The 26110-nt window shown below is 35.9% G+C and overlaps 3 protein-coding genes across 6 annotated transcripts in view; 1 reads left to right on the top strand and 2 right to left on the bottom strand.

Moving 5' to 3' along the window:
* Nucleotides 1-530: 530 nt before the first annotated feature.
* Nucleotides 531-3872, bottom strand: LOC115891016 (7-methylguanosine phosphate-specific 5'-nucleotidase). 3 transcript variants are annotated; one of them, XM_030911407.1, is made up of 8 exons: nucleotides 3727-3829; nucleotides 1973-2036; nucleotides 1703-1913; nucleotides 1486-1651; nucleotides 1375-1437; nucleotides 1187-1316; nucleotides 889-1122; nucleotides 531-831 (listed from the first exon to the last, which is right to left on the bottom strand). In XM_030911407.1, exons 3-8 carry the CDS (start codon nucleotides 1893-1895, stop codon nucleotides 721-723), a joined length of 897 nt encoding a protein of 298 aa, XP_030767267.1. In that variant the 5' UTR covers nucleotides 1896-1913; nucleotides 1973-2036; nucleotides 3727-3829; the 3' UTR covers nucleotides 531-720. The 3 variants fall into 3 exon arrangements, with proteins under 3 accessions (XP_030767267.1, XP_030767266.1, XP_030767268.1); XM_030911406.1 differs by lacking the exon at nucleotides 1973-2036 and having other exon boundaries at nucleotides 3727-3872; XM_030911408.1 differs by lacking the exon at nucleotides 3727-3829 and having other exon boundaries at nucleotides 1973-2107.
* The window catches only part of LOC115891014 (ATP-binding cassette sub-family G member 1), a 97611-nt gene continuing 74361 nt past the window's right edge, over nucleotides 2861-26110 (top strand). The window contains exons 1-3 of the mRNA XM_030911403.1: nucleotides 2861-3159; nucleotides 4302-4423; nucleotides 17167-17284. Of these exons, the coding sequence (XP_030767263.1) occupies nucleotides 3125-3159; nucleotides 4302-4423; nucleotides 17167-17284 (275 nt within the window). The 5' untranslated portion in view covers nucleotides 2861-3124. The remainder of the gene's footprint in view (nucleotides 3160-4301; nucleotides 4424-17166; nucleotides 17285-26110) is intronic.
* The window catches only part of LOC115891015, a 37938-nt gene continuing 30461 nt past the window's right edge, over nucleotides 18634-26110 (bottom strand). For both annotated transcript variants that reach the window (XM_030911404.1, XM_030911405.1), the window contains exons 5-6: nucleotides 20345-20495; nucleotides 18634-19028 (exon numbers count right to left, since the gene is read on the bottom strand). In XM_030911404.1, coding sequence (XP_030767264.1) covers nucleotides 18851-19028; nucleotides 20345-20495 — 329 coding nt within the window. In that variant the 3' untranslated portion in view covers nucleotides 18634-18850. The remainder of the gene's footprint in view (nucleotides 19029-20344; nucleotides 20496-26110) is intronic.

Below are 26110 nucleotides of genomic sequence, written 5' to 3'. Positions count from 1 at the left end.
AATTTTCTAGATCTGCCAGTCTAATTTATAAATCATTTAAAAATTGGCTTATTTTTTTCAATGGAAATAGAAATTATTTTATTTTAAAATTTATGAATTTAGGCAACCAATTAAACAGATATAGGTAATTCTGTGTTATAATCGTTTTAATTGAATGGATATATTTTTTGTCAATTTCTAAATAAATAAAAAAAATGTATGCCACTGTTTTTCAATTATTGTTAGTGCTATAGTTTATTAATTTTTCATCATAAAAAAATGAAATTAGATTGTTTTCTTGACAATATGGCGAAGCTTTTACTGATAAATAATATAGTATAATTTGACCTTTTATGTCAGTGAATACTTGTGTCTTAATTATTAAAAATTCATTTTTTATTTTTGAATATCTGCAATTGGATTTTGTTTATATATTTTATTTAATTTATCATATATAAAATCTGACCTCTGTCAGTCATTAATAATTTAAACCAGCTTAAATTTGAATAATTTTTTTTTATTATTAGTTTATTTTTATTTCTTCGTTTGTTACGAAACATAACAAAAAAGATCAATATAAACTCAACAAACAATTTTATTTTTTTTTCTTACATGTTAAAATTACTGACACTATAAAAAAAGTTGTGTACAAAATATGCCAATGCGACACTCGTCAATAAATAATATTTAAAACGTAAAAGAGAGCGAAAGGTTTAAGTACTTGTCTTCTATCTTAAAAATTTATTGTGCAGCCTTAATGTAATCAAAGATTGCTTTAGGAACGTCCATTGTTTGATCATCAATCAAAACAATATCAAAAGTGTCTAAGTAGAGTGGCAAATACTGATCAATCTAGAAAAAAAAAAGATTTATTATGTTTTAAAAAATTTTAACTCTATTTTAACTAACATGATCGTATAAAAATCCAATTTTTAAAAGATTTTTGAGATGATCTAGACCTTCCGCCATGGAGGCATCGCCTAGAGAGTCTCCTAAGACTATCACATTGTCTCTCTTCTCCAAAACATGGTAAAAATCACTATTTTTAATTGCGTACTCGTTTTTGTTTAAAACATGAATTACTTTGTCTTGAAATCCCTCTATTATTCCTTCGCTGTTATATTTCAGAAAGTTTGATATAATCTATAATGTAAAATACTTATGTAAGTAAATATTTAATTGTTGTTTAATATTCCACAGAAATCACCTTTACATTTGGTAAATATACATCAAACTGTTTCAATATTGACATGACTAAATCTCCACAACCTGCAGAAAACACAACTATGGGAACGTTTTCCTGTGCCAGATCTTTAAAAAACTCCCTTGTACCTTCTCTGAAATAAAAAATAAAATTTGTAAACCAATTAAAAGCTTCAAAACACAACCGCCTACCTTAATGAAGGTTGTGTCTTCACACAAATATCTTCAATTTCTTCTGGAGTTACTTTGAGACCCCTAAAAATCCTTTTATTTCAAAAAATATTAAACCAAAGTATTCTTTACCTTATAGCTTTTTCGGAAAGTTCCCACCACTCTTCCATCAGTTTTAATTTTTCTTCGTGGGGTATATGTGGATCAATTTCAATAGGATAATACTTGGCTCTCAATGCGCTGACTGTTTTCTGATAGTTTTCATTGTTTGCTGACGACGGTATCTTGCTAAACATAGCTATAAAGTAGTGAAATAAAAAGAAATTCTTCAACAAAATTCTGACATTACCAAAAGTGCTAAGATGTGGCACGCCATCCTGATGTTGTTTGGTGATTGTCCTATCAAAATCAGAGACTATTTGCACCTTACTCACACCGCCTTTGATCATGTTACTTAAAATATCGTTCACTCTATCGGGGTTCTTAATTTTGACGTGGTTCTTCGTTAAAACAGATATTTCTTGAATAATACTCATTGTCATGGAAAAGTATCGGAACAGCTGAAATATAAGACAGAAATGAATGAGTTAAGACAAAAAATTATATTTTTATATACTACCGTAAGGAATAATAAGGATTTCAAGTAGGGATTACTTGTGTTTACTTATGAACTGGCACAAAATCTGAAAAAAGATAAGAAAAAAAATCAAACTGACAACCATCTGACAGCGAAGAGCAAAGCCATTTTGTTGGGTTAAGTGTAAAATAGAGATGAACAGTATATATCGATGTATAAAAGAATCGATTTTGTAAAAATGTATTTATTACTTTATTTATTAGTTAGACTTTTTTTATATATAATCAAATCTAGAATGCCACTGTATCTAAAAAAGAAAACATTCGACCAATGTGTACCACCAGTCACGACCTATGCATGCGAAACCTGGACACTTGAAACGGACATCATAAGAAAACTGCAGGTCGCACAACGCACAATGGAACGAAATGTGCTGGGAATAATCAAGAGAAATCGTAAAAGAATGGATACGACAAATGTACCCAGGTAATAGATTATCCACTGAGTCAAATCCCTCAAATGGCAATGGGCAGGACATTTGGCAAGAAGACCTGACCAAAAAAATTACAGCATGGTACCCACGAGGAATTAAGAGACCTAGAAGAAGACCGAACTTGAGATGGGACCATAATATTAGAAAATTAGCAGGGATAACTTGGGCCCGCATAGCCAACTATATACAACAATGGGCCCAACTACAAAAAGACTATCTAAATATATGAGGGAGACTACACTATAATTATTGAAAATGGTTGAATAAGCTGAAAACGATAATGATGAAAATGATGATACATATCAATAAAATAATTTTAAATTTTACCATCCCCGGTACAAAAATGACAGAAGCACAGCTAGGCCAACTAGGAATGGAGATATCGATAATTCTTGAAGTATCGATATCGAAAACAATTTTATAACGAAAATTTGACATTACTTTTGCGAATTTATGCAACAGCTTGTTGAACGCTTGATCTTTAGTGGAAAAAATAAATATATTAATAATGTTTTTGCTCTAGTTTATATAAAAATTAATTTTCGCTTATCAGTTGTTGTAAGTAATGTCAGCTCTTAACATTGGGTCAAGGAATTCGAAATTTTAAGAAAAACATTGTGGAATTGTGTCAGTATGAAAACAACTTTACATTAATTAACGTATAAAAAAGTTTAATTTACTTCTGATGTTATTGCGAAACAATGGATACAACAAGTTTTCTAACAAACAATAACTGGTAAGTATATATTTAGAATTTTTTTTACCTAATAGTTTTCCGTAAAAATATAAATTTTATAAAATCTCCCAATATTGAATAGAACAAAAAAAACATTTTATTTAAAAAATTGCCGACGTTTTAATTAACGTCATATTTTTTGCTGTTTTATAATGTAAAAGAAGCACAAAATTTATTTATTAGTTCTGATGCTACGGAAAGGGCGATAAAAGTTTCCGGAAAATGTGATACTTTCAGAAACAGCAAATAATATTTAATCAAAATTAATAGTAACTATCATCTATCAAAGAATGAAATCGAAATGCTATTACTTTAGAAACGCCTTTTGATTTTTAAGAATTATGAAAAATTTGGCCGTATTTTCATGTTTTTTTTAGTTTCCTCTAAAACGGTATGGAAATTTGGACGAAAATACACATCGAAACGTCGACAATTTTTGAAATAAAATATTGTTTATTTCTTGGTGCTTAACCTACCACATTACCTGATTACATCTACTTTATATTTTTTAAGAACAGAATAGTTAAAATTATTAGAGAAATATAATAAATATTTTAATATACTCACTCGTTTAAAGATATCTAGGATATTTTCTGTTGCATTGACCTCAATACTGCACCAAATTTTGAAGATCAAAATCATTTATATTCTATTGCTTTAAAAGGAAAAAAACTATTCTATAACAATGATAAAATCCTTAAAAAATCATTTTTAAATCACTAATTAATAGGCAACCAAAGATCGATAATTGACCTAGCGCATTCGCCAAAAAGACGAATCAATCTCGTACATATTCGCGTTTCTACGGTTCTTATCGTCGCTCCCAGCTGATTGTTGTCATCGTCCACGAACAAAACATCGAACTTTCATTTTTATGCTTTCATTCTGTCGCAATTTTGTTGTTTCGATGGACGTTTTAAACGAATTCTGCTTAAAACACTACTAGAAGGTCGCTAAATCCTTCCTTTTCAAGCAGGAAATAGATCGACGTGAAAACTCGCAGGAAATCGCAATCCCAACGGCAAACTGTAGTTCTGCGGCAAAGTGCGTCTTTTCACATCAAATTTATGATCGAAACATTAGTGCCTTTGTTTTAAATAGTTGTTTAAAATGGCTAGTGAGAGTATTTTGTTGCAATCTAGGTCCAACGACGTTAAGGTACAAATTCAGCCTGCCCAGCCGAAGAAATTGACCCATTTACCCCAGAGACCCAAAGTGAATTTGGCTTTTTCCAATTTGAGCTACACAGTAAAACAAGGCAAACGTAAGTAAATTTTAGAAGTTAAACCGAGAGTTAAACAAAGAAGAAAGCCAGTATTAATTAAATAAATTATGAAGAATTCTAAAGTTTCTGAGGACCTCCATTTATTAATTAGAACACCATTAACTTGGCATCAAAATTTATTGGAAAACTAAGTAATTATGCATAATTAAACTTTGTTTTATTACTCGTATTCAACCAGTTATACCGGAACCGATCAAAGGTTGGATTATAATTTTGTTTGTCTATTTTAAAAGTGCCTAATTGCATATATATATGGTACTATGGAGACGTTTTTTGTCTATTAAAATACAATTTTTCATTTACTTATAAAATAAATTACTAGTGTATGTACGAAAACGAGTAATATAATATATTAATTATCGAATTAATTGCTTATAGTAAAAAAAATCATAGAAGAAGGTGTTATAAAAATACTGCCTTAAAAAAAGCAGACAGACCATTTTTGTTTAAATTATTCCGGGGCCAAATTTTACCATTTTACTAATGTTGTTAAACAGGTTTGTGTATTCACGTTTAACTTAAAGTAAGATCGACTTTGTGTTAAATATATCTGTACACAAAACTTTATAATACATTTTTTATTTATCTACTTTAAAATTTTTAATTTTATTAATATAGTCCAGTATATGAAGGTTGAATCGACGGGCTTTTCAGGCGGATTGTGTACCTTTTGGGAGTGGTTTTTGGGAAAAAAATTGTAAAAACCGTGCCCGGCGGATTTGGCCGAAAAAATGCCCCCAAATGGGCGAAAAATCAAAAATCAAAAAATGTGCTGACACTTTTTTTCGTAAAGTCCCGGGAAAACGCTTAAAAACGACTCTAGAAGGTCAAAGAACGGGTTTTCCGCCAATATTGACCGAAATATGACATGCAGATGATTTTCATAATCAAATGGAAGAGAATGCTGAGGAATATCTCCAAAACTACTATTTGTACGTAAAAATGATAGAGATAGAGTCATTTTTGTAGAAAATGACCTAAGCTTCGTTTTTTATTCCAAGAAAAAAATTGTAAATTGCCATATTTTGACAGATATTTCCGATAAACTGATTTTTCGGTCATTTGGGACCATTTTTTCGGCCAAAGCTGACCGAGCACGGTGTTACAATTTTTTCTGCTAAAATTACTCCCCAAAAGGTACACAATCCACCTAAAAAGTCATAATCGACGAATTGGGTCTTTTGTGTTCTTATTTACTGGACTAAATATTCTATGGTCAAATCTTTGGTCAAATATTCTTCGAAAATAATGAAGTCACTGTTCAAAGTACATGTTTAATGTATTCCTAAATAATGAGATAAATTCCAGGCATGTAACTACGTATGAATTTTTTTAAAAGCACTGTGACTGTCTGTGACCTGTTTTATTGATTGATAAACGTCATAAACGAGCCAAAAACACAATTTCTGTGACTAATTTTGTTTTTACTATGTTTACTTTGTTATCGATAATGTTTATGATATATACTAGAGAATTTTGTTTTACTCATATACCAGGGGGGTGTCCCAATATTCTGTGGAGATAGAACTACTGCCTACATATTTTTGGAATCAAAATAAGTTCATTGGACACAATTTTTTACTCTCATGGTGCAGCCACACTATCCTAAAAACGGCGTATCGGCGTAACGGCGTAATGACCTTGAATCGATTTCCAGTAATTCTATTGGCTGAAATTTTTGACAGATAAAATTTCTGACAGATGAATGTTTCAGCGAATAGAATTAATGGAAATCTATTCAAGGTCATTACGCCGTTACGCCGATACGCCGTTTTTAGGATAGTGTGGCTGCACCCTCACAAAAGTGCTTCGTTTGTCCGCTAGAGGGCATCAAACTTTAAAAAAATAAACACATTTTGTCAGATATTTAAAGAACCGTTATTCCGACTTGAATGAAATTTTGTGTGTCTATGTTTTGCTAAGTGCTTTAACATTTGACTTTCACAAAAATCAAGATATTTTTTTTATAGAAGTAAATTGTGTCCGCGGAATACTGGGACACCCTGTATACAGACAGATTCAAAAAAACCTAACGCATTTTTTTTTCGTTAAATTTAAAGTGCAGTTGGCTTGGAAATGAACATCGTTGATATTCCCCATATAATTTTACATATAAGTCATTTCATAGCCATCAATGACGCCGTTTTTTTTCCGATCATATGGTGATTTTTAGCCCTATTTTTATGGTTTTTTTGGCAAACTGTATATTAATATCTACTTTAATAGATAAACTCAGTTTTTTATAAACTTTAGTATCTATTATAGCTTATTATCGTACAGGGTAGCTTGAATTCGACGCTCATCATGGGGATTTCGGAAACGTAAGAGATACAAGATCGGTTAAATGGAGGCAAAGTTGCGCAATTTGATGCTCAATAAAATGCCATATTGCATTTTGAAAAATTCCGAATACTTACTTCCGAATATATTCGAAAAAAAAATGAAATTTTCAATTTTGTTTTCTATTGTTTCCTGGCTTTATTTGTTATGGACTCTGACATTTCGGCTTCCGGCGACCATCATCAACCTTATTTTTTCTTAAATACGGACTTGATTTTTTTTTCAATTTAATTAAATCCTTTCATCGCTCTTAAAATACTATATATAGTCACTTTGATATTTACCGACGTTTAGTACAGAAAAATCCATCACCAAAATATTTTATGCAAAAAAAATGCAATACGGCATTTTATTGAGCATAAAATTGCGCAACTTTGCCTCCATTTAACCGATCCTGTATATCTCTTACGGTTTCCGAAATCCCAATGATGAGCGTCGAATTCGAGCCACCCTGTACATGATTAATCAAATGGTTGTTTTTTACCTTAAATTTAAAACACCCCGTGCAATAATTTCGTGAGCAAATTTTCCTAAAACAGTGTTTTTCGGTCAGAACCGAGGGGTAAACACATAGGGCAAAAAGTGTACACCTACATCCTCTATCCTTAGTACATCCCCTACATCCTCCAGTACATCCTCGGTACATCTCCTACATCCTCGGTACATCCCCTACATCCTCGTACATCCCCTAGTACATCCCCTACATCCTCGGTACATCCACTACATCCTCGGTACATCCCCGGTACATCCCCTACATCCTCTAGTACATCCTCGGTACATCCCCTGGAAATCCTCTCATGTGTACGCCATACATTTAGAATAATTTTCGTGATGAACCGAGAATACGTGAACAAATTTTACGTATCTAAAAAATACTTTTCGAGATATACTTATCTTGGACACACTGTATATATTTTTTTAAAATTTTATTTGAATGGTAAAAAGAAAGTTAAAATTTTGAACGCTATTATCTCCGAAACTATTAAATATATAAAAAAAGATAAAGCACCATTTCGACTTACATTTACTAGAGGGATATAAAAATTTACAGGGTGCTTTTTATTTAAAATAACAAAATTAAGGTTACTTTACTTACGACGAAACCGGAATTGTTATTTATGTTAGAGCGATCTCCCACTTTATTACGAGCTTTATTATATTGTTACGGATTCCGTGGGTCCACTAATTTAAACTCACGATAAAATACTTAACGAATTTATTTTCTCACTTTATACACAATTACTAACTTATAACACACAACAAACTAACTATTTATAAGATTCCTTCACCAAATTGTCCGATTTTCAATTTCCACGCGGTATATTCAAATTTCAAAAACTCTTAAAACTTCCTCAACTGTCGTAAGCGCTCCTTTTATATAGCTGTGGTAAGTGTTTCGCGAACAATCTAAAATTATCGGGACGGGTCCGCCATCTACTAGTACATTCTATTGTCTGCTTCGCTTACTTGTCGACTTGATTAAGAGATGGCGCTACAACAAAATATTGTCTTCAGGTTTCTGGACACGTTGCGGTTTTAGTTGCTCGCTTCTCCGACAGATGGCGCCACATACACCTTGACATTGCCCCTTTCTCAAATTTGATCGTCCCGATCAAGGTTTCCTGTCTGGTATCTCTTCAATCGATCCAGATGAACTACTTTCATCTTACTTCTAGGGCTGCGTTGAATCCGGTACACTACATCATTTATCCTCTCGATGACTGTATAAGGACCTTCCCATGCTGGAGTTAACTTTGGGGACCTTCCTTTCTTGCGCTGTGGATTATACAACCATACTCTATCATCCTGTTGAAATCCCGTAGAATTAGCTCTGAGGTCGTAACGAGCTTTCATCCGGTCACTGGCTAGCGTAATCTTACTTCTCACGGCCTTATGAATTCCCAATAATCTTTCCTTCCTAACAACTCTTTCGAACGACCGTCCAACGTTATCTTGTTCCATTTTTCCTCCAGATCGAGTACTTGGTCCTTGTCTAGCTGCGCAAATCTTACAACGTTGACACCATTTCTTAACATCTTCACAATAATCCACCCAGTAAAAACGGTCTCTCAGCTTGCTCAGGGTCTTGTTTACCCCAAGATGGGCTCCAGTTTTACCACCATGAATTTCTTCCAATACCTGGGTGACTTTCTTCCTTGGTACCAGTAACTGAGTTGTTACGGTCCTGCCATCCGCACTTTCCCACGTGCGCTTTAACAATCCATTCTCAATCACCAGTGAATTCCACTGAGCCCAGAGAGCTTTGAAAACCAGCCCTCTGTCCGCAATATCCTGCGACGGTGGTCTCTCGCCGTTACCTTCCTTGAGCCGTAGTATTGCTCCGATGTCTGGATCTTTCATTTGATCTTTCCTCAATTGTATCGTCGTCCATTGTTTGTCAGTTCTCAATTCAAAATTCCTTACTCTGATAGTGCTTTCACGATGTTTCATTTTCTTGTCCAAGGTAGCTCGTCGTCGATCTAGGTCGTTGTCGATAATTTGTACCCGTCCTACATGGCACCCAGAGGTTTCCTCTATTTTCTCGAACACAGTCTTCTTGGTATCACCAGGTATCATCACAATTTTCGATGATCTTTCTTCCATATTTCCTGGTCTCTTCTCTTTAGATACAGAAAATTCCTCATTTCCGATTTTCAGGATGTTTCTATGGTGATCGAACGAAAAACCATGTTGACTGATCACATCCATACCCATGATAAAATCATCTTCAATGTCTGCCACTAAAATGCTATGCCGAAACTTCAAATTCCCTAACTCCAGTTCTATGAAAGCCTCTCCCCGTACAACGGCCATTTCCCCCGTAACTGTACGTAAATACACTCTTCTTCTAAGAGGCATCATCTTCAATCCTTGCACTGAGTTAGTCCGCACCAACGATACCATAGCGCCTGTGTCCACAGTCATTCGAATTCTTCTACCATTGACCTTCCCGTTGATCACCAAACTGTCATCGGTTTTTCCTAGACTCCTAACGGAAAACATCCTAGGGGCTCTGTTTTCTTCAGCCAATACTCGCTCATTAGTGTTGATTTCCTGGTGCCTATATTCTCTCGATGGTAAACGGAATCGCATTTGGACGCGGCAATCCCGTTTGATGTGGCCATTCCTGCCACATCTATAGCAACTTATGTCCTGGGATCTTCCGATGTGCCGATGTTCTCTGGATAGTGAATGGAATCGCATTTGGATGCGACAATCCCGTTGGATATGGCCATTCCTGCCACATCTATAGCACCTAATATCCTGGGATCTTCTCTGGTTCTCTGTCTGGGTGTTGTTGACTCTCTTGTTCACTAGTAATTCACATAGTTTATCGACTTTCTTACACATCTCCTCCAAACCTCTGTGAGTGCTTTCGGGCTGTTCCTCGACCGTTACCGATCTTATCTTCGGCCTAGGGATGGCGCTAAAGGCAGCTTCGATTTCCAGCGCCCTGACCAGTGCTTCGCTGCTGGTGGAAAATCGGGATATTTGCAGCGCCCTCTGTAATTCGTTGTCCCTCAGTCCGCTGATAAAGCACTGAGCAGCGAGTTCCTCCCTAAATCCTTCCGGTGCTTCTGGATATGCCAGGTGTACCAGCCGACGTAAGTCTGCTTCAAATTCCTGCAGACTCTCTCCGGACCTCTGCAGGCGTGTCTTGATCTGTGCCTGGTAAAGTTGGCGTCGATGTTGGTCGCCATATCTTCTGTCCAGTGCAGCGACCAAAGTTTGATATTCCTGCTGTTGGGCTGCAGGAATAGTTTGCAGGAGTTCCAGGGCAGGGCCACGCAGCGCGATGACAAGTGCCGCTGCTTTCTCCTGGTCAGTCCATCCATTGGCAGCAGCCGCTGCTTCAAACTGGCGGTGGTACATCGTCCAGGTGGTTTGTCCATCGTAGGTCGGGGCCTTAAGGTTCGCAGTTCCCGGAACGCCAGGTGTCCTTACTTGTACCTTGGTCTTCTGTAGGTCCATCTCCAACCTTATCTTCTGCTGAAGGCGCTCCTCCAGATCTTCTACGGCTTCTTGGAAGTGGTTCTGCTGTTCCTGGCAACGTACTTCCAACATTGCCCCAAGCTTTTCTGAAGTCGAATTTCTTGATTTTCTAAAGTTTTCTTAAGACGGTCCTGATCTTCTTGTCTTTCTTTCTGGCGGCGCGTTTCTATATCTTCTAAAATTTCCCTCCATTCATTCTTCTGACGAATTTCTAAATTGCCTAAAATTTTCTCTAGCCGGTCCTGTTCTTCTTCTTTGTCTTGTTGTCGTTGAATTTTCAAATCTTGGAAAATTTTTTCAAGCCGGTCCTGTTCTTCCTGTTTATCTTGTTGTTGTTGGAATTTCAAATCTCCGAAAATCTTCTCAAGCCGGTCCTGTTCTTCTTGTTTTTCTTTTTGTCGTTGTAATTTTTCCTCTTCTTTATCTTTTGCTTTCTCTTTTTCTAGTCGGGCTCGCTCTTCTTCTCGTTCTTTACGGAGTCTTTCTTGTTCTTCTGCCTTCTCTCTTCTCATATTCTCCATAAAATCGCCCAATAATTTGCTTACTTCCTCCATTTTCTTCGCTTGCTCCCTTGTACCAACCATAAAAACACTCTAATTCGGTCTAAAAAATCTTCCAATCCACTTAATTTCTTCTTAAAATCCTCTTGAATCGCACTTCCGACACCAATTCTTACGGATTCCGTGGGTCCACTAATTTAAACTCACGATAAAATACTTAACGAATTTATTTTCTCACTTTATACACAATTACTAACTTATAACACACAACAAACTAACTATTTATAAGATTCCTTCACCAAATTGTCCGATTTTCAATTTCCACGCGGTATATTCAAATTTCAAAAACTCTTAAAACTTCCTCAACTGTCGTAAGCGCTCCTTTTATATAGCTGTGGTGAGTGTTTCGCGAACAATCTAAAATTATCGGGACGGGTCCGCCATCTACTAGTACATTCTATTGTCTGCTTCGCTTACTTGTCGACTTGATTAAGAGATGGCGCTACAACAAAATATTGTCTTCAGGTTTCTGGACACGTTGCGGTTTTAGTTGCTCGCTTCTCCGACAGATGGCGCCACATACACCTTGACAATATGTATAACTACACAAAATTTCTCAAACCTCTACAATTTATTGGCTAGTAATATAGTTGACACCTAATATTTTTGTTGAATTCAAAAGGATAAAAAAAAATCAAAACCATTTAAAAAAATTATATGGGGTCATCGAGAATCGAACTAAGGCGCGCCAACCCATATCAAATCTTGCCAGAGCTGTAACAATCTCGGCTATTATTGTGCCTACAACAATTCGCCGTTACTTTTATTATACAGGGTGAGTCTTAAATAGGTGCAAATATTTTCAGGGCTGGTAGATCTCGATAAAAGAAACATATTTTTTCTTTACCATTTTTCAAATAAGTCCAAAATAACCGAGTTATTTAAGTTTGAAAATTTAAAAAATAAATGATTTTTTTAATTTTGATAGCCACCTGATTTTTTTCTGTATTTGCATCCCTTTTAGTGCCGTAACCATAGAGTAAAGCTGTAACTACGGTAATATCAGAGATTAAGAATTTATAACGTGGGAAAATTAGCGGTGAACAGGCAGTTCTAAAAAGTTTTCGAAAAATATACAGGGAAATTTAAAAGAACATGCACGATTTTTAACATATTTTATTTGCAAAAAAACATCATAGACGTGTTCCTGGGGTCAAAATATACCACCCCTGAAAATATTTGCACTTATTTAAGACTTACCCTGTATAACAGCAGTTTATGCCTCGGTTTATGCAGTTTATGTCGGCGGAAAAAATAACTTAGTCATGCGTAAAGCCCTATATTATGTGCAAAGTTATCAATCTCGTGTTTTGAACCCCAAATAAAAATGAGATCTAGAGCTACCGAGGATCTACTTTATAAAACAGACCTAAAAATAGGCAACGTTAAAGGCATTCGCATTTATGAACTTCGTTTTTGACGTATAGAGGGTACAATAATAATTATTTACACACACTTCCCTTTAATTCATAACGCTTACGGCACTATGCAATAAGATATGAACACACACAAACACATTTTTGCATAAACTTATACCAGAGATATGGATTAAAGGCTATATATCTGACTTATACATACATTTTGCGAGATATTTTGAGGTTATGAGTAGGGGTGAGCCACAAAGCCTTGAGTATCGATATTTTTATCGATATATTAAATAAAGGTCCATTTTCACTCCCATGAAATTTGTGCAAATCGGCTTGTGAAAATCGGCTTGTGCAAACTTTATTTAATAAATTCATTGAGAAAAACGGATGTGCACAAGCTAATTCACATACGTGAAAACCAAGTAACGATATATTGGTCCATAAATATCGATATAGCTATCGATATAACAGATACCGCTATATCTCTTTATGAATACTTCATATCGGAAATATCTATATCTATCTATATTCACAATATCGATATTCGATCTTATTTGATTTCGTACAGGGTGGTTGTAAAATATTGAATAAATATCAACATCTCGAGAACCACATTTTTTGGAAATCGCTCGGCCACATCAATTATTTTAATTTTTCCGGGGCAGATTATGCAAAAAATGAATATTATACAGGGTGTCTCAAAAATGCTTTGTCCAAAACAATTTCTTTTAATGGCAACCCTCGTGGCAACATAATTATTATTTTTCTGCATTTTTGAATTGCCCTTAAAATTCTGAATATTTTCCATGTATGTACTATACCCAAATCCAAGCTTTTTGGAGTTATTCTTATTTAAAAATTAAAAAGTGAAAAAAAAATATTAGAAAAAAAACTTTTTTAAGAGGATACCGAAGAGGATACCTTATGGAAAATGTATTTAAAAGACAACCCACAAATTTGGATGACTTGAAACATCGCATTCGGCAAATTACGCCCCAAATAATTCGAAATACATCCCCAGTAAATCCTCGGTACATCTCCTACATCCTCTAGTACATCCTCGGTACATCCCCTACATCCTCGGTACATCCCCTACATCCTCTAGTACATCCTCGGTACATCCACTACATCCTCGGTACATCCCCTGGAAATCCTCTCATGTGTACACCATAAATCCCCTAAGTGTTCACCCCTCGGTCAGAACCTTCTGAGCATTTTGTTTTTTGGCTCATACCTGTGCTCATACCAACACACTCCTTGGTTAATTTTTAAATGCGAAATGAAGTTGCCACCAACAATTTGCACTGTTTTTAATAGTGCCATATTCAATCGTTAGTACATCAAATGTAACTGTGAATATGACATTACGACAATAGCAAGTCGCCTCGTCATATTAAAAAAATAACATCAAAAAGTAATGATAATTGAAAAATTTACGTAATGGTTGTAATTGGCAGTTTTTCTATTATTGATTAAATTTACCTTTGCTGTTGTATTTTAGTCGTTTTTATAGCGACACTAAACTTTTCTAAAATCTTGGGAAAATAATATGGTTCTAAGCGAGGTTCTACGAAGGTTCCGAAGCGTGTCAAGGTTCAGTACTTTTGACCATGGCTTTGAGAGAATATCGATACATAATTGTTTTTTAAAATCCTAACTTTTATAGAAAAAACGTACCTATAATAATAGTTCAGTGGTTTTATGGTAAAAGGTACTACATATTTCGAAATTTTGGCTTTTTTCTTGTTACATATAATATGGCAATAAGTTCTATGATTCTTAAATATCATATGATTTCTACTGGTATATTCATAAAAATGAGGTCTAAATTATAAGAAAATGCATTTTCTACGAAAACTTGAAAAGATAGTTATAAAAAATGGTATAATACAATTTGATAGAAAATTAAATTGTGCATCTGATTCTCGTAAAATATACAGGGTATTCCATTTAAATTAAACAAGTTATTGCCGTTTAAAGCTAACACTTATTTAAAATAAATTTTGAGACACTCTGTATAAGGTAGTATAATTTTTATTAATGCAACACAAAATTTAGTAAATTGAAAATATTCAGTACAATATTTAGTTTTAAAAACTTAAATATGCATAGAGAAATAAAGCATTAAAATTGTTACTGCGTTTTCCAAGATCGTAAACCTTAAGGTGCGTATTCATTATCCGAACGAACGAACGAATGTTCGCTAGTGGATACGTACCGTACGATAGAACCGCACGAGAAGACCGGACGCGAACGTCTTTGATGTACCGACTCGAAACGGATGGTCGAGCGAACGGACGAACGAACGGCCGCATGCGTTCGGTCCCCGTCTAAATATACCGCACTTTCATTCGTTCGTTCGTTCGTTCGGATAATGAATACGCACCTTAATTAAGGTAAACGAACGAACGAATGTTCGCTAGTGGTATGGACGGGGACCGTACGATAGAACCGCACGAGAAGACCGGACGCGAACGTCTTTAGGTGCGTATTCATTATCCGCACGAACGAACGAACGAACGAACGAATGTTCGCTAGTGGTATGGACGGGGACCGCACGAGAAGACCGGTGGCATTTGTTGGCGAACGCCTTTGATGTACCGACTCGAAACGGATGGTCGAGCGAACGAACGGCCGCATGCGTTCGGTCCCCGTCTAAATATACCGCACTTTCATTCGTTCGTTCGTTCGGATAATGAATACGCACCTTTTGATGTACCGACTCGAAACGGATGGTCGTCATGAAAATGCGGTATATTTAGACGGGGACCGAACGCATGCGGCCGTTCGTTCGCTCGACCATCCGTTTCGAGTCGGTACATCAAAGGCGTTCGCGTTCGGTCTTCTCGTGCGGTTCTATCGTACGGTCCCCGTCCATACCACTAGCGAACATTCGTCCGTTCGTTCGTTTGTTCGGATAATGAATACGCACCTTTACCTGGCACCTTACGTTGGAATTATATACGTCATAATACGATTGCCGGTCGTCCGGTTTGGTTGCGAATTTAAATGATAAAAGATAATATTTAAAGTTTTTCTACAACCACTTATTTTTTTTATCAATTTTTTTTAGTTGTATTGTAGTCATGTACAAGGAGGACAACTGTATTTTAAATATTATATTTAATTTAACGTTTTTCAAACAGGGTTCATTAGACTATATTTCGACTAGGTACATTATTTAAAAAAAAAATTAAGAGTAAAAGTAACTTAAACATTCATAAAAATAGAAGTAATTACTGTTGTAGATTCTCAGTAACAATAAAAAAGAGGAATTTATATTGTAAACATTGAAATAACTGGAAGCTAAACTTTCTACCTGCTTATATTTAGAGCCAATGTCTGCCCTGGTCTGACTACTTTTTTTTACGATGGCCCTAATATGTTTACTTCTAAAGTCGATAAGAGCCATCAGTAGAAGTCCATATCAGTAGAAAAAAGAAACAGAATATCTCCCTTTTTGTCGGTCGCGCGTACACAGTGCTTTTAGTTCGGCCTATTTGTTCTGCTTGTTCGTGCGCGCTCGGTTCGTTCGGGCTAAAATGCCAAAGTCTGGACGAGCCTTTAGGAACAATACTGTTTTTGTCCATTATTGATATAATGCTGAAAATCTCACGAGTTACATGTCTCACTCTACACATATTAAATTACATAGACGTAGGATGTAGAATATTCTGTTATGAAACGACTGATGGAATAGCAGGCATCAGGCATCGCGGATTTGAAAAACATGGAAATAACGACGTTATCGTATAAAGCATATTATACATATTTGTTCGGCCTATTTGTTCTGCTTGTTCGTGCGCGCTCGGTTCGTTCGGGCTAAAATGCCAAAGTCTGGACGAGCCTTTAGGAACAATACTGTTTTTGTCCATTATTGATATAATGCTGAAAATCTCACGAGTTACATGTCTCACTCTACACATATTAAATTACATATACGTAGGATGTAGAATATTCTGTTATGAAACGACTGATGGAATAGCAGGCATCAGGCATCGCGGATTTGAAAAACATGGAAATAGCGACGTTATCGTATAGTCGGGGTTGGAGATTTTACTTAATCCATTTACCACACCGGTATTTATTAACTGGCCGCAGTTATAAACGCAATACATCCGGCCAGCCGACGGCCAGGTCGTTGCGACCTGGTCGTCAGTGAGTTAGAGCCCTATCAAATTTACCCTTATTTTAATCGTAGAAACTGAAAATGTAATAATATACAGGGTGTTGCATTTAAAAAAATGTAACTAATATTTTTTATTTGTTTGGGACACTCTGTACGTTTTGAAAATAATTTTAAGTTGTAGATTTAGTAGTTTTCCAACGATCGCATGACTCACAATTTCTAAAAATTTAATTATTTGGCTACAGTACTCCGTGTTAAAGGTAAAAGAGCCCAATTAATTAGTGCCTGAGGATATTTTATCATTTTTTTTTCATAAAAACGATTTTTTTGCAGAAGACAAGGTGATCTTGAAAAATGTTTCTGGTACACTACGTTCGGGTGAACTTACCGCCATTATGGGTCCATCGGGTGCTGGGAAATCATCGCTTCTCAATATCCTGACGGGATACAAGTAAGTTTAATCTAATTTTCTTGATATTTTTTTCGATATATTCAAAAATACATCCTGTATACTCGGTCTCGGTACCAACGAACTTATACGAGGATACATCGTTATACTGATTTGTTTTGAACCAAGATATACAAGCAAATGTAAACAAATTGTGTATTTATTTAAAGTTTGATTTGACGAGACTTCATATACAGGGTGGTCCGAATTGTATTCGAGTAACTTCGGCAGCGTGTTCTGCAGATAAAAATAAGTAAAAAAGTTCGTATAAATGTATGTCCTAAAATGCTTCGTTTCGGAGATACAAGGTGTAGAAGTTTAATTTTTATTTCTGTTTTTTACAAATAATTTCTGAACTATAGTCGATATTTGATTTTTTTCATCCGTACCTGTATAAAACTACTGAGTGAAAAAATATATATTACAGTTACAGTCATTTTTGATATAAAAAATGTCTCTTGGTAAAAATTGCTACGAGCAACCGTTTTTTTTTTAGATTTAGAATAGAAATAGTCTATAAATGTCATTATTGACAAAAAAATAAACATGTTGAGTAGATAATTATTTGACTGAAATGATAAATTTGGAAACTTTTTATTTTTTCTAAATCTTTTCTTCCAGAAAATTATGATACAACAGTTTCTAATTTCAAAACTTTTGGCACAAAAACATTTTAAATCGTTTCTTTCAGTTTAATAAATATTAGTCAACCGATTTAATTTGTGTCAGTGATGACAGGTATTGATAATTTCGATTCCAAATATCTCGAGAACCATTACTCGTAGCGATTTTTAGCAAGAGACCTTTTTTACGTAAAAAAATGTCGTAAATATATAATTTTTTATTCAGTAGTTTTATACAGATACAGCCGAAAAGTTATTATCTTTCAAACCACTTAAAAAATATGTAGGTGGCGCTTTCTACAAGTAGAGGCCATATTGATATTAAAATCAAATTTTTATATCAAAAAACTCCCAGACACCAATTTTTATAGAAATATCAACGTTAGTTCAGAAATTATTTGGAAAAAATCGAAATAAAAATAAAACTTCTACACCCTGTATCGCCAAAACGAAGCATTTTAGGACACACATTCATACGAACTTTTTTACTTATTTTATCTGCAAAATTTTCCCGAATAAGTTCGGACCACCCTGTATATCTTTTTTCAACATTTGACAATCAGCTCAATAAAAAAACACAATAAATCCGCAAATTTTCAAATGTGTCAATTGAAACGTCAAACATAACTGTCAAAAATGGGTGTTCATAATGTCGATTCCATCTCTATTGCATGAATACATTCCTCTTTGAATATTTTTATTCAAAGTAAATAATTATTGAAAGAAGACTTGGAATTAAATAATTTTATTTTTTTCTTTTTTCCCTTAATTTAAACTTCTTAACTAATAAGTCAATAATATGCGATTTTTGGCATAAATTGCATTGTTGCAAGTACATGTATGTCAGACGAGTAAAATTTACTTATTAAGTTCTAGAATTTTCTAGAGAGACTTTTCATAGCCACCCTGTAGGTTTGATGAACCGATCGATGCCGAAAATCAGGTACTATACTGATTGGAAGGAAATTTTCTTCTCCCTGTACTTCTTCAGCTTCTTGTTCTTGTTTCTCGATCTCAAGATTTGGTAAACGATGGCCTTCTTGACGACCAAGTGTTTGAAGTCCTGCGACCTGAACATGTCTTTAAGTGCTATCAAACTGGTAGTGACATCATCTCTGCTGTACCTTAAACATGTAAAAAATTGATAAAATTGTCAACAAAACAAGAGTTTGTTAATATACAGGTTGTTAATTTGTATATTACTCGCGGCAAGAGCTTTATGGTTGAAATATGGCATACATCGGCCCGCTCGTCGATAGACGACGCGACGGATGGGACGAGTCGGCAGAAAACCCTATAAGTGCATGCGTTCTCAATAGGCAGTGTTGCCATTCTATTCCCCTATAAGTAACTGTCGAGTTAACAACCTGTATACAGTAATGGTTCGCTCATATAATCGATACCAATTAAACTTTTAGTTACGTTATCGAGGACGCGATTTTTAAAATTTCTCGCTGGGGGATTCTCTGGTGGTAGCTGCGCTGTAAAAAGTGTCAAGTTGCCACATTGATTTATTTATTTCTTGATATTGTCATTCGTTTTGACACTTTAGTTTTGTATTACCAGTTTTTGGTTTAAATGAATTGTGTTGTGATAGCTTAAATAAACCTTATTAGAATATTTTGAACGGGAAAGCGGTAGTAATGGTCGTTTATGTCCCTTAAGACTGTATTATTACGCTGTACATATATATATATATATATATATATATATATATATATATATATATATATATATATATATATATATATATATAGGTTAAGGTTTAGCCCGATCCTGTCGTGTCAAGCCACGTCCAGAATTCTAAACACACGTGCTTTGATTAAGGCTCGATTAAGGTTTGCAGAGCTTTAGCATTTGTCATAAAATAGGGAGCAATTTGTTACAAAACCATATAAATTATATATTACTGTAATCACAAAACTTCAATCTATTTCTGTATTGTAACGGAATTTTAAATTACATCTCTATTTTCGAGAAAATTTAGTCCAAAGATAAGGAATATTTTCTTGGTGGTTGACTTTGATGTCTTAAAAATAAAGAAGTTGTCTAAAAATGTGCTACAATACGGATATAGTATAATCCTTTATCTTTAATTTCCTTCTTCATTTGTGGAAAAATACCTAGCCAGTTTTACATAAAACGTTAAATGCAGAACTCATTTTTGCTGCTTTTTCGGACTAGTGAAATGGACTCTTAAGTGCTGTTAAGGAGGTGAGTTTTGTTGATGTAAATAATAACTGTTTATATATTTATAATTAATTTATTTTTGCTTTTTAAAATATTAAGATTAAAAGAAAATATGTAAAAGTGGGTAACGCTGTGCCGGTCCAGCTTAATCGCGTGACTAAAAGTTGGATTGGTATGATGGTGTGATCTATAATACGGTATAATGTATATTATCTAAATGATATTATCTTTAAGTATCAAAATTCAGTACCTGTTACGTTCGATGAAGCTGTACATCCCCGAAGCCGTATCGGTGGCATCTGCCACAGCTAACAATTTTGCAATGACAGTTTCGGTTTCGGAACTATGCTCTGACTCTAGATTTGACTCATGAATTGGCAGAAAGTCGTCACTTTTGGTACCTAAAAGTGATCAAGTCAATCGCATTATATGTAATAAATTAAAACAGAGGTTTTCACTTCCTCAAGTTTTCTATTCTAGGAGCTATAACATATACCCGACGCACTATTGCCGGACCCTGTGTACTAGGGTGTCTGTTATTTACTAAGTTGATCATTTGTCTCACGACGCCCCACGGTGGGGTATTAGCATGAAAAAGGTGATCGAAATTCGAAAAAGCAAATGTGATTAAGATTTCCCAAAAAAAGATAAATGATAAGTTAAATCATGTCTGCCATGAATGGCGTTGCTATGGGTGTGTTTAGTTGCATTCACTTGTTTCAACGAAACGTCAAAGTTGTTACTTCTCACAGATAAGAGTTAAATGGCTAAAATTTATGTTTAAAATTATAAATTGTTGTTGTTCTTGTGCTCTTTTTACATTTATATTATTGTTTTCATTGAAAATGACTCAGCAAGCTACAGGTATGTATTCTACAAAAACGTATTATTTATTTTGATATTCTCTATACTAACGATTTTTTTTGCAACTAAAAGTTAGGCGTTCAGAAAATTTGATTAAATTTTTGACATTTTTATTATACTTAGAGATTTAGTTGCGCATTTCGAAGAATTCAGCACAGTGTCTATATACTGTTACGGATTCCGTGGGTCCACTATTTAAACTCACGATAAAATACTTAACGAATTTATTTGTCTCACTCTGTACACACAACTTATACTATTTACTACACAATTTATGCAACTACTATTACTCTAACGGTATTTCGCGGTATTATCAAACTTCAGACTTCAGACTATCTTCAGACTTCTGCAACTGTCAAAGCGCGGGCCTTATATACCCCCTGGCGATGGTTTCTGGAATTTTCTAAAGAATTCTGTAATTTTCTTTTACTTTCTGTCGAATTCGCCAGGTTCCTCAATGCACCGTTGCGGTTATGCAACCAGTGACCTTAACATTGCCACCAGTGACCTTAACATTGCAACCACCTTGACCTTAACATTGCCCCCTTCTCAAATTTGATCGTCCCGATCAAGGTTTCCTGTCTGGTATCTCTTCAATCGATCGAGATGAACTACTTTCATCTTACTTCTAGGGCTGCGCTGAATCCGGTACACAACATCATTTATCCTCTTGAGGACTGTATAAGGACCTTCCCATGCTGGAGTTAACTTTGGGGACCTTCCTTTCTTGCGCTGTGGGTTATACAATAGTGATGGGCAAAACTGTTATTTTTAGATAACAGTTGAAACTGTTATAGTTATTTATAAAAAACAGCTTAAAATAACAGCTTAAAAATAACAGGTTTCTTTATTTTATTGCTAAATATCTGAAAGAATATGAGGCGGTCACCGCCAGGCGTAATAACGCAATTGCAACAATGACGTGCTCGGTGGTAGTATTTCCAGGGTGTCATAACATTTCTAAATATCGATTGTTATCTAAAATACCCCTCTAAAAACGGGGGTTGTTTACAAATAAGCGCTGTTTACAAATTGCGATATAAAAAAGCCAAAATGCCGCCACTCGTCTATATCTATAAATTCCGATCTACCTACGCCCTACCCCTCGATCCGCATAGATTCTGAATTGCGTAGCAGTGTACAGGGTGCATCTCACTCGACGGGCGAGAAGCTCTTCGTTATGATTTTACCATTTGCGGTCAAAAAATAGCAATATAAGAAAACGTGTAGTATATTCTTCATAAGTAAACCAACTACACACTAGAGTTAGAATTAATTTTACACTTAAACTAGCATGTACAGTTTGACAAATATAGGCAGAGACTTGGGGATAGCACCGGTCGAGCACACGATAGAGAGAGAACGCATTCGGCGGAAGAGAGATGCAGTTACGCTACGAAAAATCTGATTGAAGCAAATTTGTGGGATGTCCACTGCGCATCGGGGGCGTCTCTTATTTTATATTTCTCACGTCTCTAGCTATACTTGTTAAGTTGTACCCGCGACTTCGTTCGCATCGAATTATTAATTTGTAATGGTGATGATAAAGCAAAGCAAGAATTTCCATTAACATACAAACTGGATAAAATTTTCTCACATTTGCCAAAAATATGCTTTAAACGTCGAGCAGTTTAAGCAGAATCGTGGTTAATCAATTACTCAACTTTTTGGAACACCCTGTATTATTTTTAAAAAAATTTCAAAATATGTAAAAAACAAAATAAATTATGCGTGTCCAATCGTTTTCCCGAAAGACTAACCGTTTTTTAAATAATAAATATTGTACTATTTGAGGGGCGTTTTCACCCTCTTGGAATTTGAGATTAGAGAAACCCCTCCTTATCGCACCTCTACACCCCACAGTCAATCCGTTTACCAAAAATCAGCTTTAAACGTCGAGCAATTTAAGCAGAATCGTGGTTAATCAATTACTCAACTTTTTGGAACACCCTGTATTATTTTTTAAAAAATTTCAAAATATGTCCACCTCTACACCCCACAGTCAATCCGTTTTCCAAAAATCAGCTTTTTACGTCAAGGGCTTTAAGCAGGATCGTGATTAATCAATGACCAGATTTTTCAAAACACCCTGTATACATTTTTAAAAAATCTTAAAATATTATTCTGAAAATTTTTCAGAATAAATAAATACTTAAATATTGAAACTTAATAACAAAGTATTGAAACATACAGCGCCATATTATCTCGACCTCCGCCCGTTATGCTCGTAACAGGTTGAAAAACAATATGTATCTAAAACAACTGATGCGTTATTCTCCAACCTGTTTCAAACCTCCGATTATCTCGAACGCCGTTCTGTTATGCTCGTAACAGGTAAAAAAAACAACATAGCTAAAACAACTGATGCGTTATTCTCCAACCCGTTGCGAGCCTCCATCGACAATCGACCGATGCAGCAGCGCTCCTTTCCCACTCCTGTTATCTCGACAGCCAGGCGTTATGCCCGCAACTGTTTCAAAAAAGCTGCTTCTTTTATATCCTATTATTTTTAAGCTGTTGTCAGCCCAACACGACGCGCCGCGCCGTAGCGCATACCCCACTCCGTTGTCCGTTGTATCTCGCCGCCTGTATCGATGGTTGTCGAAATAATAGGTTTTCCATCCATACTAGCAGTGTTGTTACAATAGGTACAATTATACTATTTTGGGTACATTTGATAGTCAAGGAGTACATAGGTACAATTGCAAGAAAAAATGTACAATTCTTACTTCTCAAACCCAAACTAACCCGAACTTAAACCCACGTACATATTTTTAGACGAACGGTGATACGCGATGCGTGGATTTGAAATGCAGGTTGCTAGGAGCAGAGGCCCAGAATTATACATCACTTGAAATGCTGCTCAAACCGTAAGTTTGATATCCATGCGGTGAGTAGGAGGGGGGCTAATCACTGGCGACCTTAGTGCGGCGTTACACGGTCCGTTTTTGCAGGTCCCGCAGTGCGGATCCCATTTTGCGGTATGGCAATATCGCATGAGATGGCATGGCAGATGTAACACCATCCGTTTTTGCGGGATGTGCGGCGACATGCTGCCGCAATGCAGGATTGCGGGATGCGGGAACCTTGGTGACAACACAGTCAGTTGAATGTAAACTGTAGCACGGTACGTTTCTGCGGTATGCCGCTTTGATCGCGAAAAGCAAAATATGTTTGATATGGACCAATTTATCGAGCTAATTCGTGGGCTACCTGCCCTTTGGGACAAATCAAACCCTGAATATTCCAACAAAGATGCACGACAAAGGGCATGGGTGAATCTTCATTGTCATGTTTTGTTTCGTGATGTTGGGTCTCAATATTTCAAGCAATACATCAAAAGATTTTTGAGACATCCGATAGTAGCCAAAGAATTTATCATTGTACTTTCGAATTTTAGAATAAAATTTTCAAATCTTCGTCTTCTTTCGCGTTCGGAATTAAAAGGATGAACCCAGGTTTTACGGCATTTCGGCTCTCGTAATAAATTTTTAGCTTCAAGTAATAAAACAATGTTTAATTTTGAAAGGGACATAGTTCCTTCGCCTCTGCCACACAATATCAAAATGTGCGTAGTAGCTGCACGAAGGTCCCACAATCCGTTTTTGCAGGATCGTATAATTGGAGGCCACGATCCGTTTCTGCGGCATCCTGCAAAACGGGATGCCGCAAAAACGGACCGTGTAACGCCGCACTTAGAGATCTATTAGTGTCCCGATGTCAAACGTGACGTCACGCAATTAGTTCCCAATTAACCAATGCTATTCAAAGCTCTTTGTAGCTTCTGTATAGCTGTCCTCCATTTGCGAAGTTCAAGTTCCAGAGCTTTACGCCCTGGGTTGCTCAGAACGGTTCTGAAAGGAGCGCCATATGGCGCGGAACCAGTTCTGAACTTTATGACTCAATTGAATGGAGGGAGAGTATCGCGTTCTTGAACAGTTCAGAGCTGCTCAGCTGCGTGAAAGGAGGACAGCATATGGTGTATAATTCTGTGAGGGTGCATCCACATTTATCCTAAAAAAAGCGGATCGGCGGCGGTGTATCGGCGTAACGACCTTGAATCGATTTCCAGCAATTCTATTGGCTGAAAAATTCATCTGTCAGAAATTTTAATATAGTGTGGATGGACCCCTTAGATTAAGATGCACCCTACGTATTAAAACTTGGTAAAAAGGTAAATAGAGAGATCACATGACCCCACATTTTTGCACCAAAAATGTACAATCCCACTTAATAAAGTACAATTTCGACACCATTTATAGTACAAAAATGTTTGCCCTTGTAACAACGCTGCATACTAGTTGTTTTTTGGAATTGCTTCGAGCAGCATCGAATTTCGTGGCGGTGCAGAGCGCCGACTTCGTTTCACGAACACTCGATCTCTGCGTATCGTTATTTTATATCTGTTATTTTTTAAAAGCATTAACGGTTGCGTTATGTTATTTCTAAATAATTGTTATAAAATAACAGATAGTTAAATAACAACCCATCACTATTATACAACCATACCCTATCGTCCTGTTGAAATCCCGTAGAATTAGCTCTGAGGTCGTAACGAGCTTTCATCCGGTCACTGGCTAGCGTAATCTTACTTCTCACGGCCTTTGAATTCCCAATAACCTTTCCTTCAGTTCATCCGCGTATTCCTCTACGGTACACAACATCATTTATCCTCTTGATGACTGTATAAGGACCTTTCCATGCTGGAGTTAACTTTGGGGACCTTCCTTTCTTGCGCTGTGGGTTATACAACCATACCCTATCGTCCTGTTGAAATCCCGTAGAATTAGCTCTTAGGTCGTAACGAGCTTTCATCCGGTCACTGGCTAGCGTAATCTTACTTCTCACGGCCTTTTGAATTCCCAATCAAACCTTTCCTTCAGTTCATCCGCGTAGTCCTCTACGTTCGTGGTGCTGTCGTCTGGTGATCCGAACACCAAGTCGCAAGGCAACCGTAATTCTCGACCAAATAAAATCTTCGATGGTGAAAGTCCGGTGGTGTTGTGAACTGCAGTTCTATATGCCATTAGGAATAGTGGTATGTGCTGATCCCAATCTCTTTGATGTTCATCCACCATTTTCGAGAGATGTTCTTCAATAGTCTTATTGAATCTCTCGACCATCCCATCAGACTGCGGATGTAAAGCCGTTA

The sequence above is a fragment of the Sitophilus oryzae genome, unplaced genomic scaffold (assembly GCF_002938485.1).
Source record: "Sitophilus oryzae breed Bouriz unplaced genomic scaffold, Soryzae_2.0 scaffold_942_pilon_pilon, whole genome shotgun sequence".
Taxonomy (NCBI): domain Eukaryota; kingdom Metazoa; phylum Arthropoda; class Insecta; order Coleoptera; family Curculionidae; genus Sitophilus; species Sitophilus oryzae.
The sequence above is the reverse complement of the archived record's forward strand: the minus strand, read 5'-3'. Positions and strand labels throughout refer to the sequence as shown.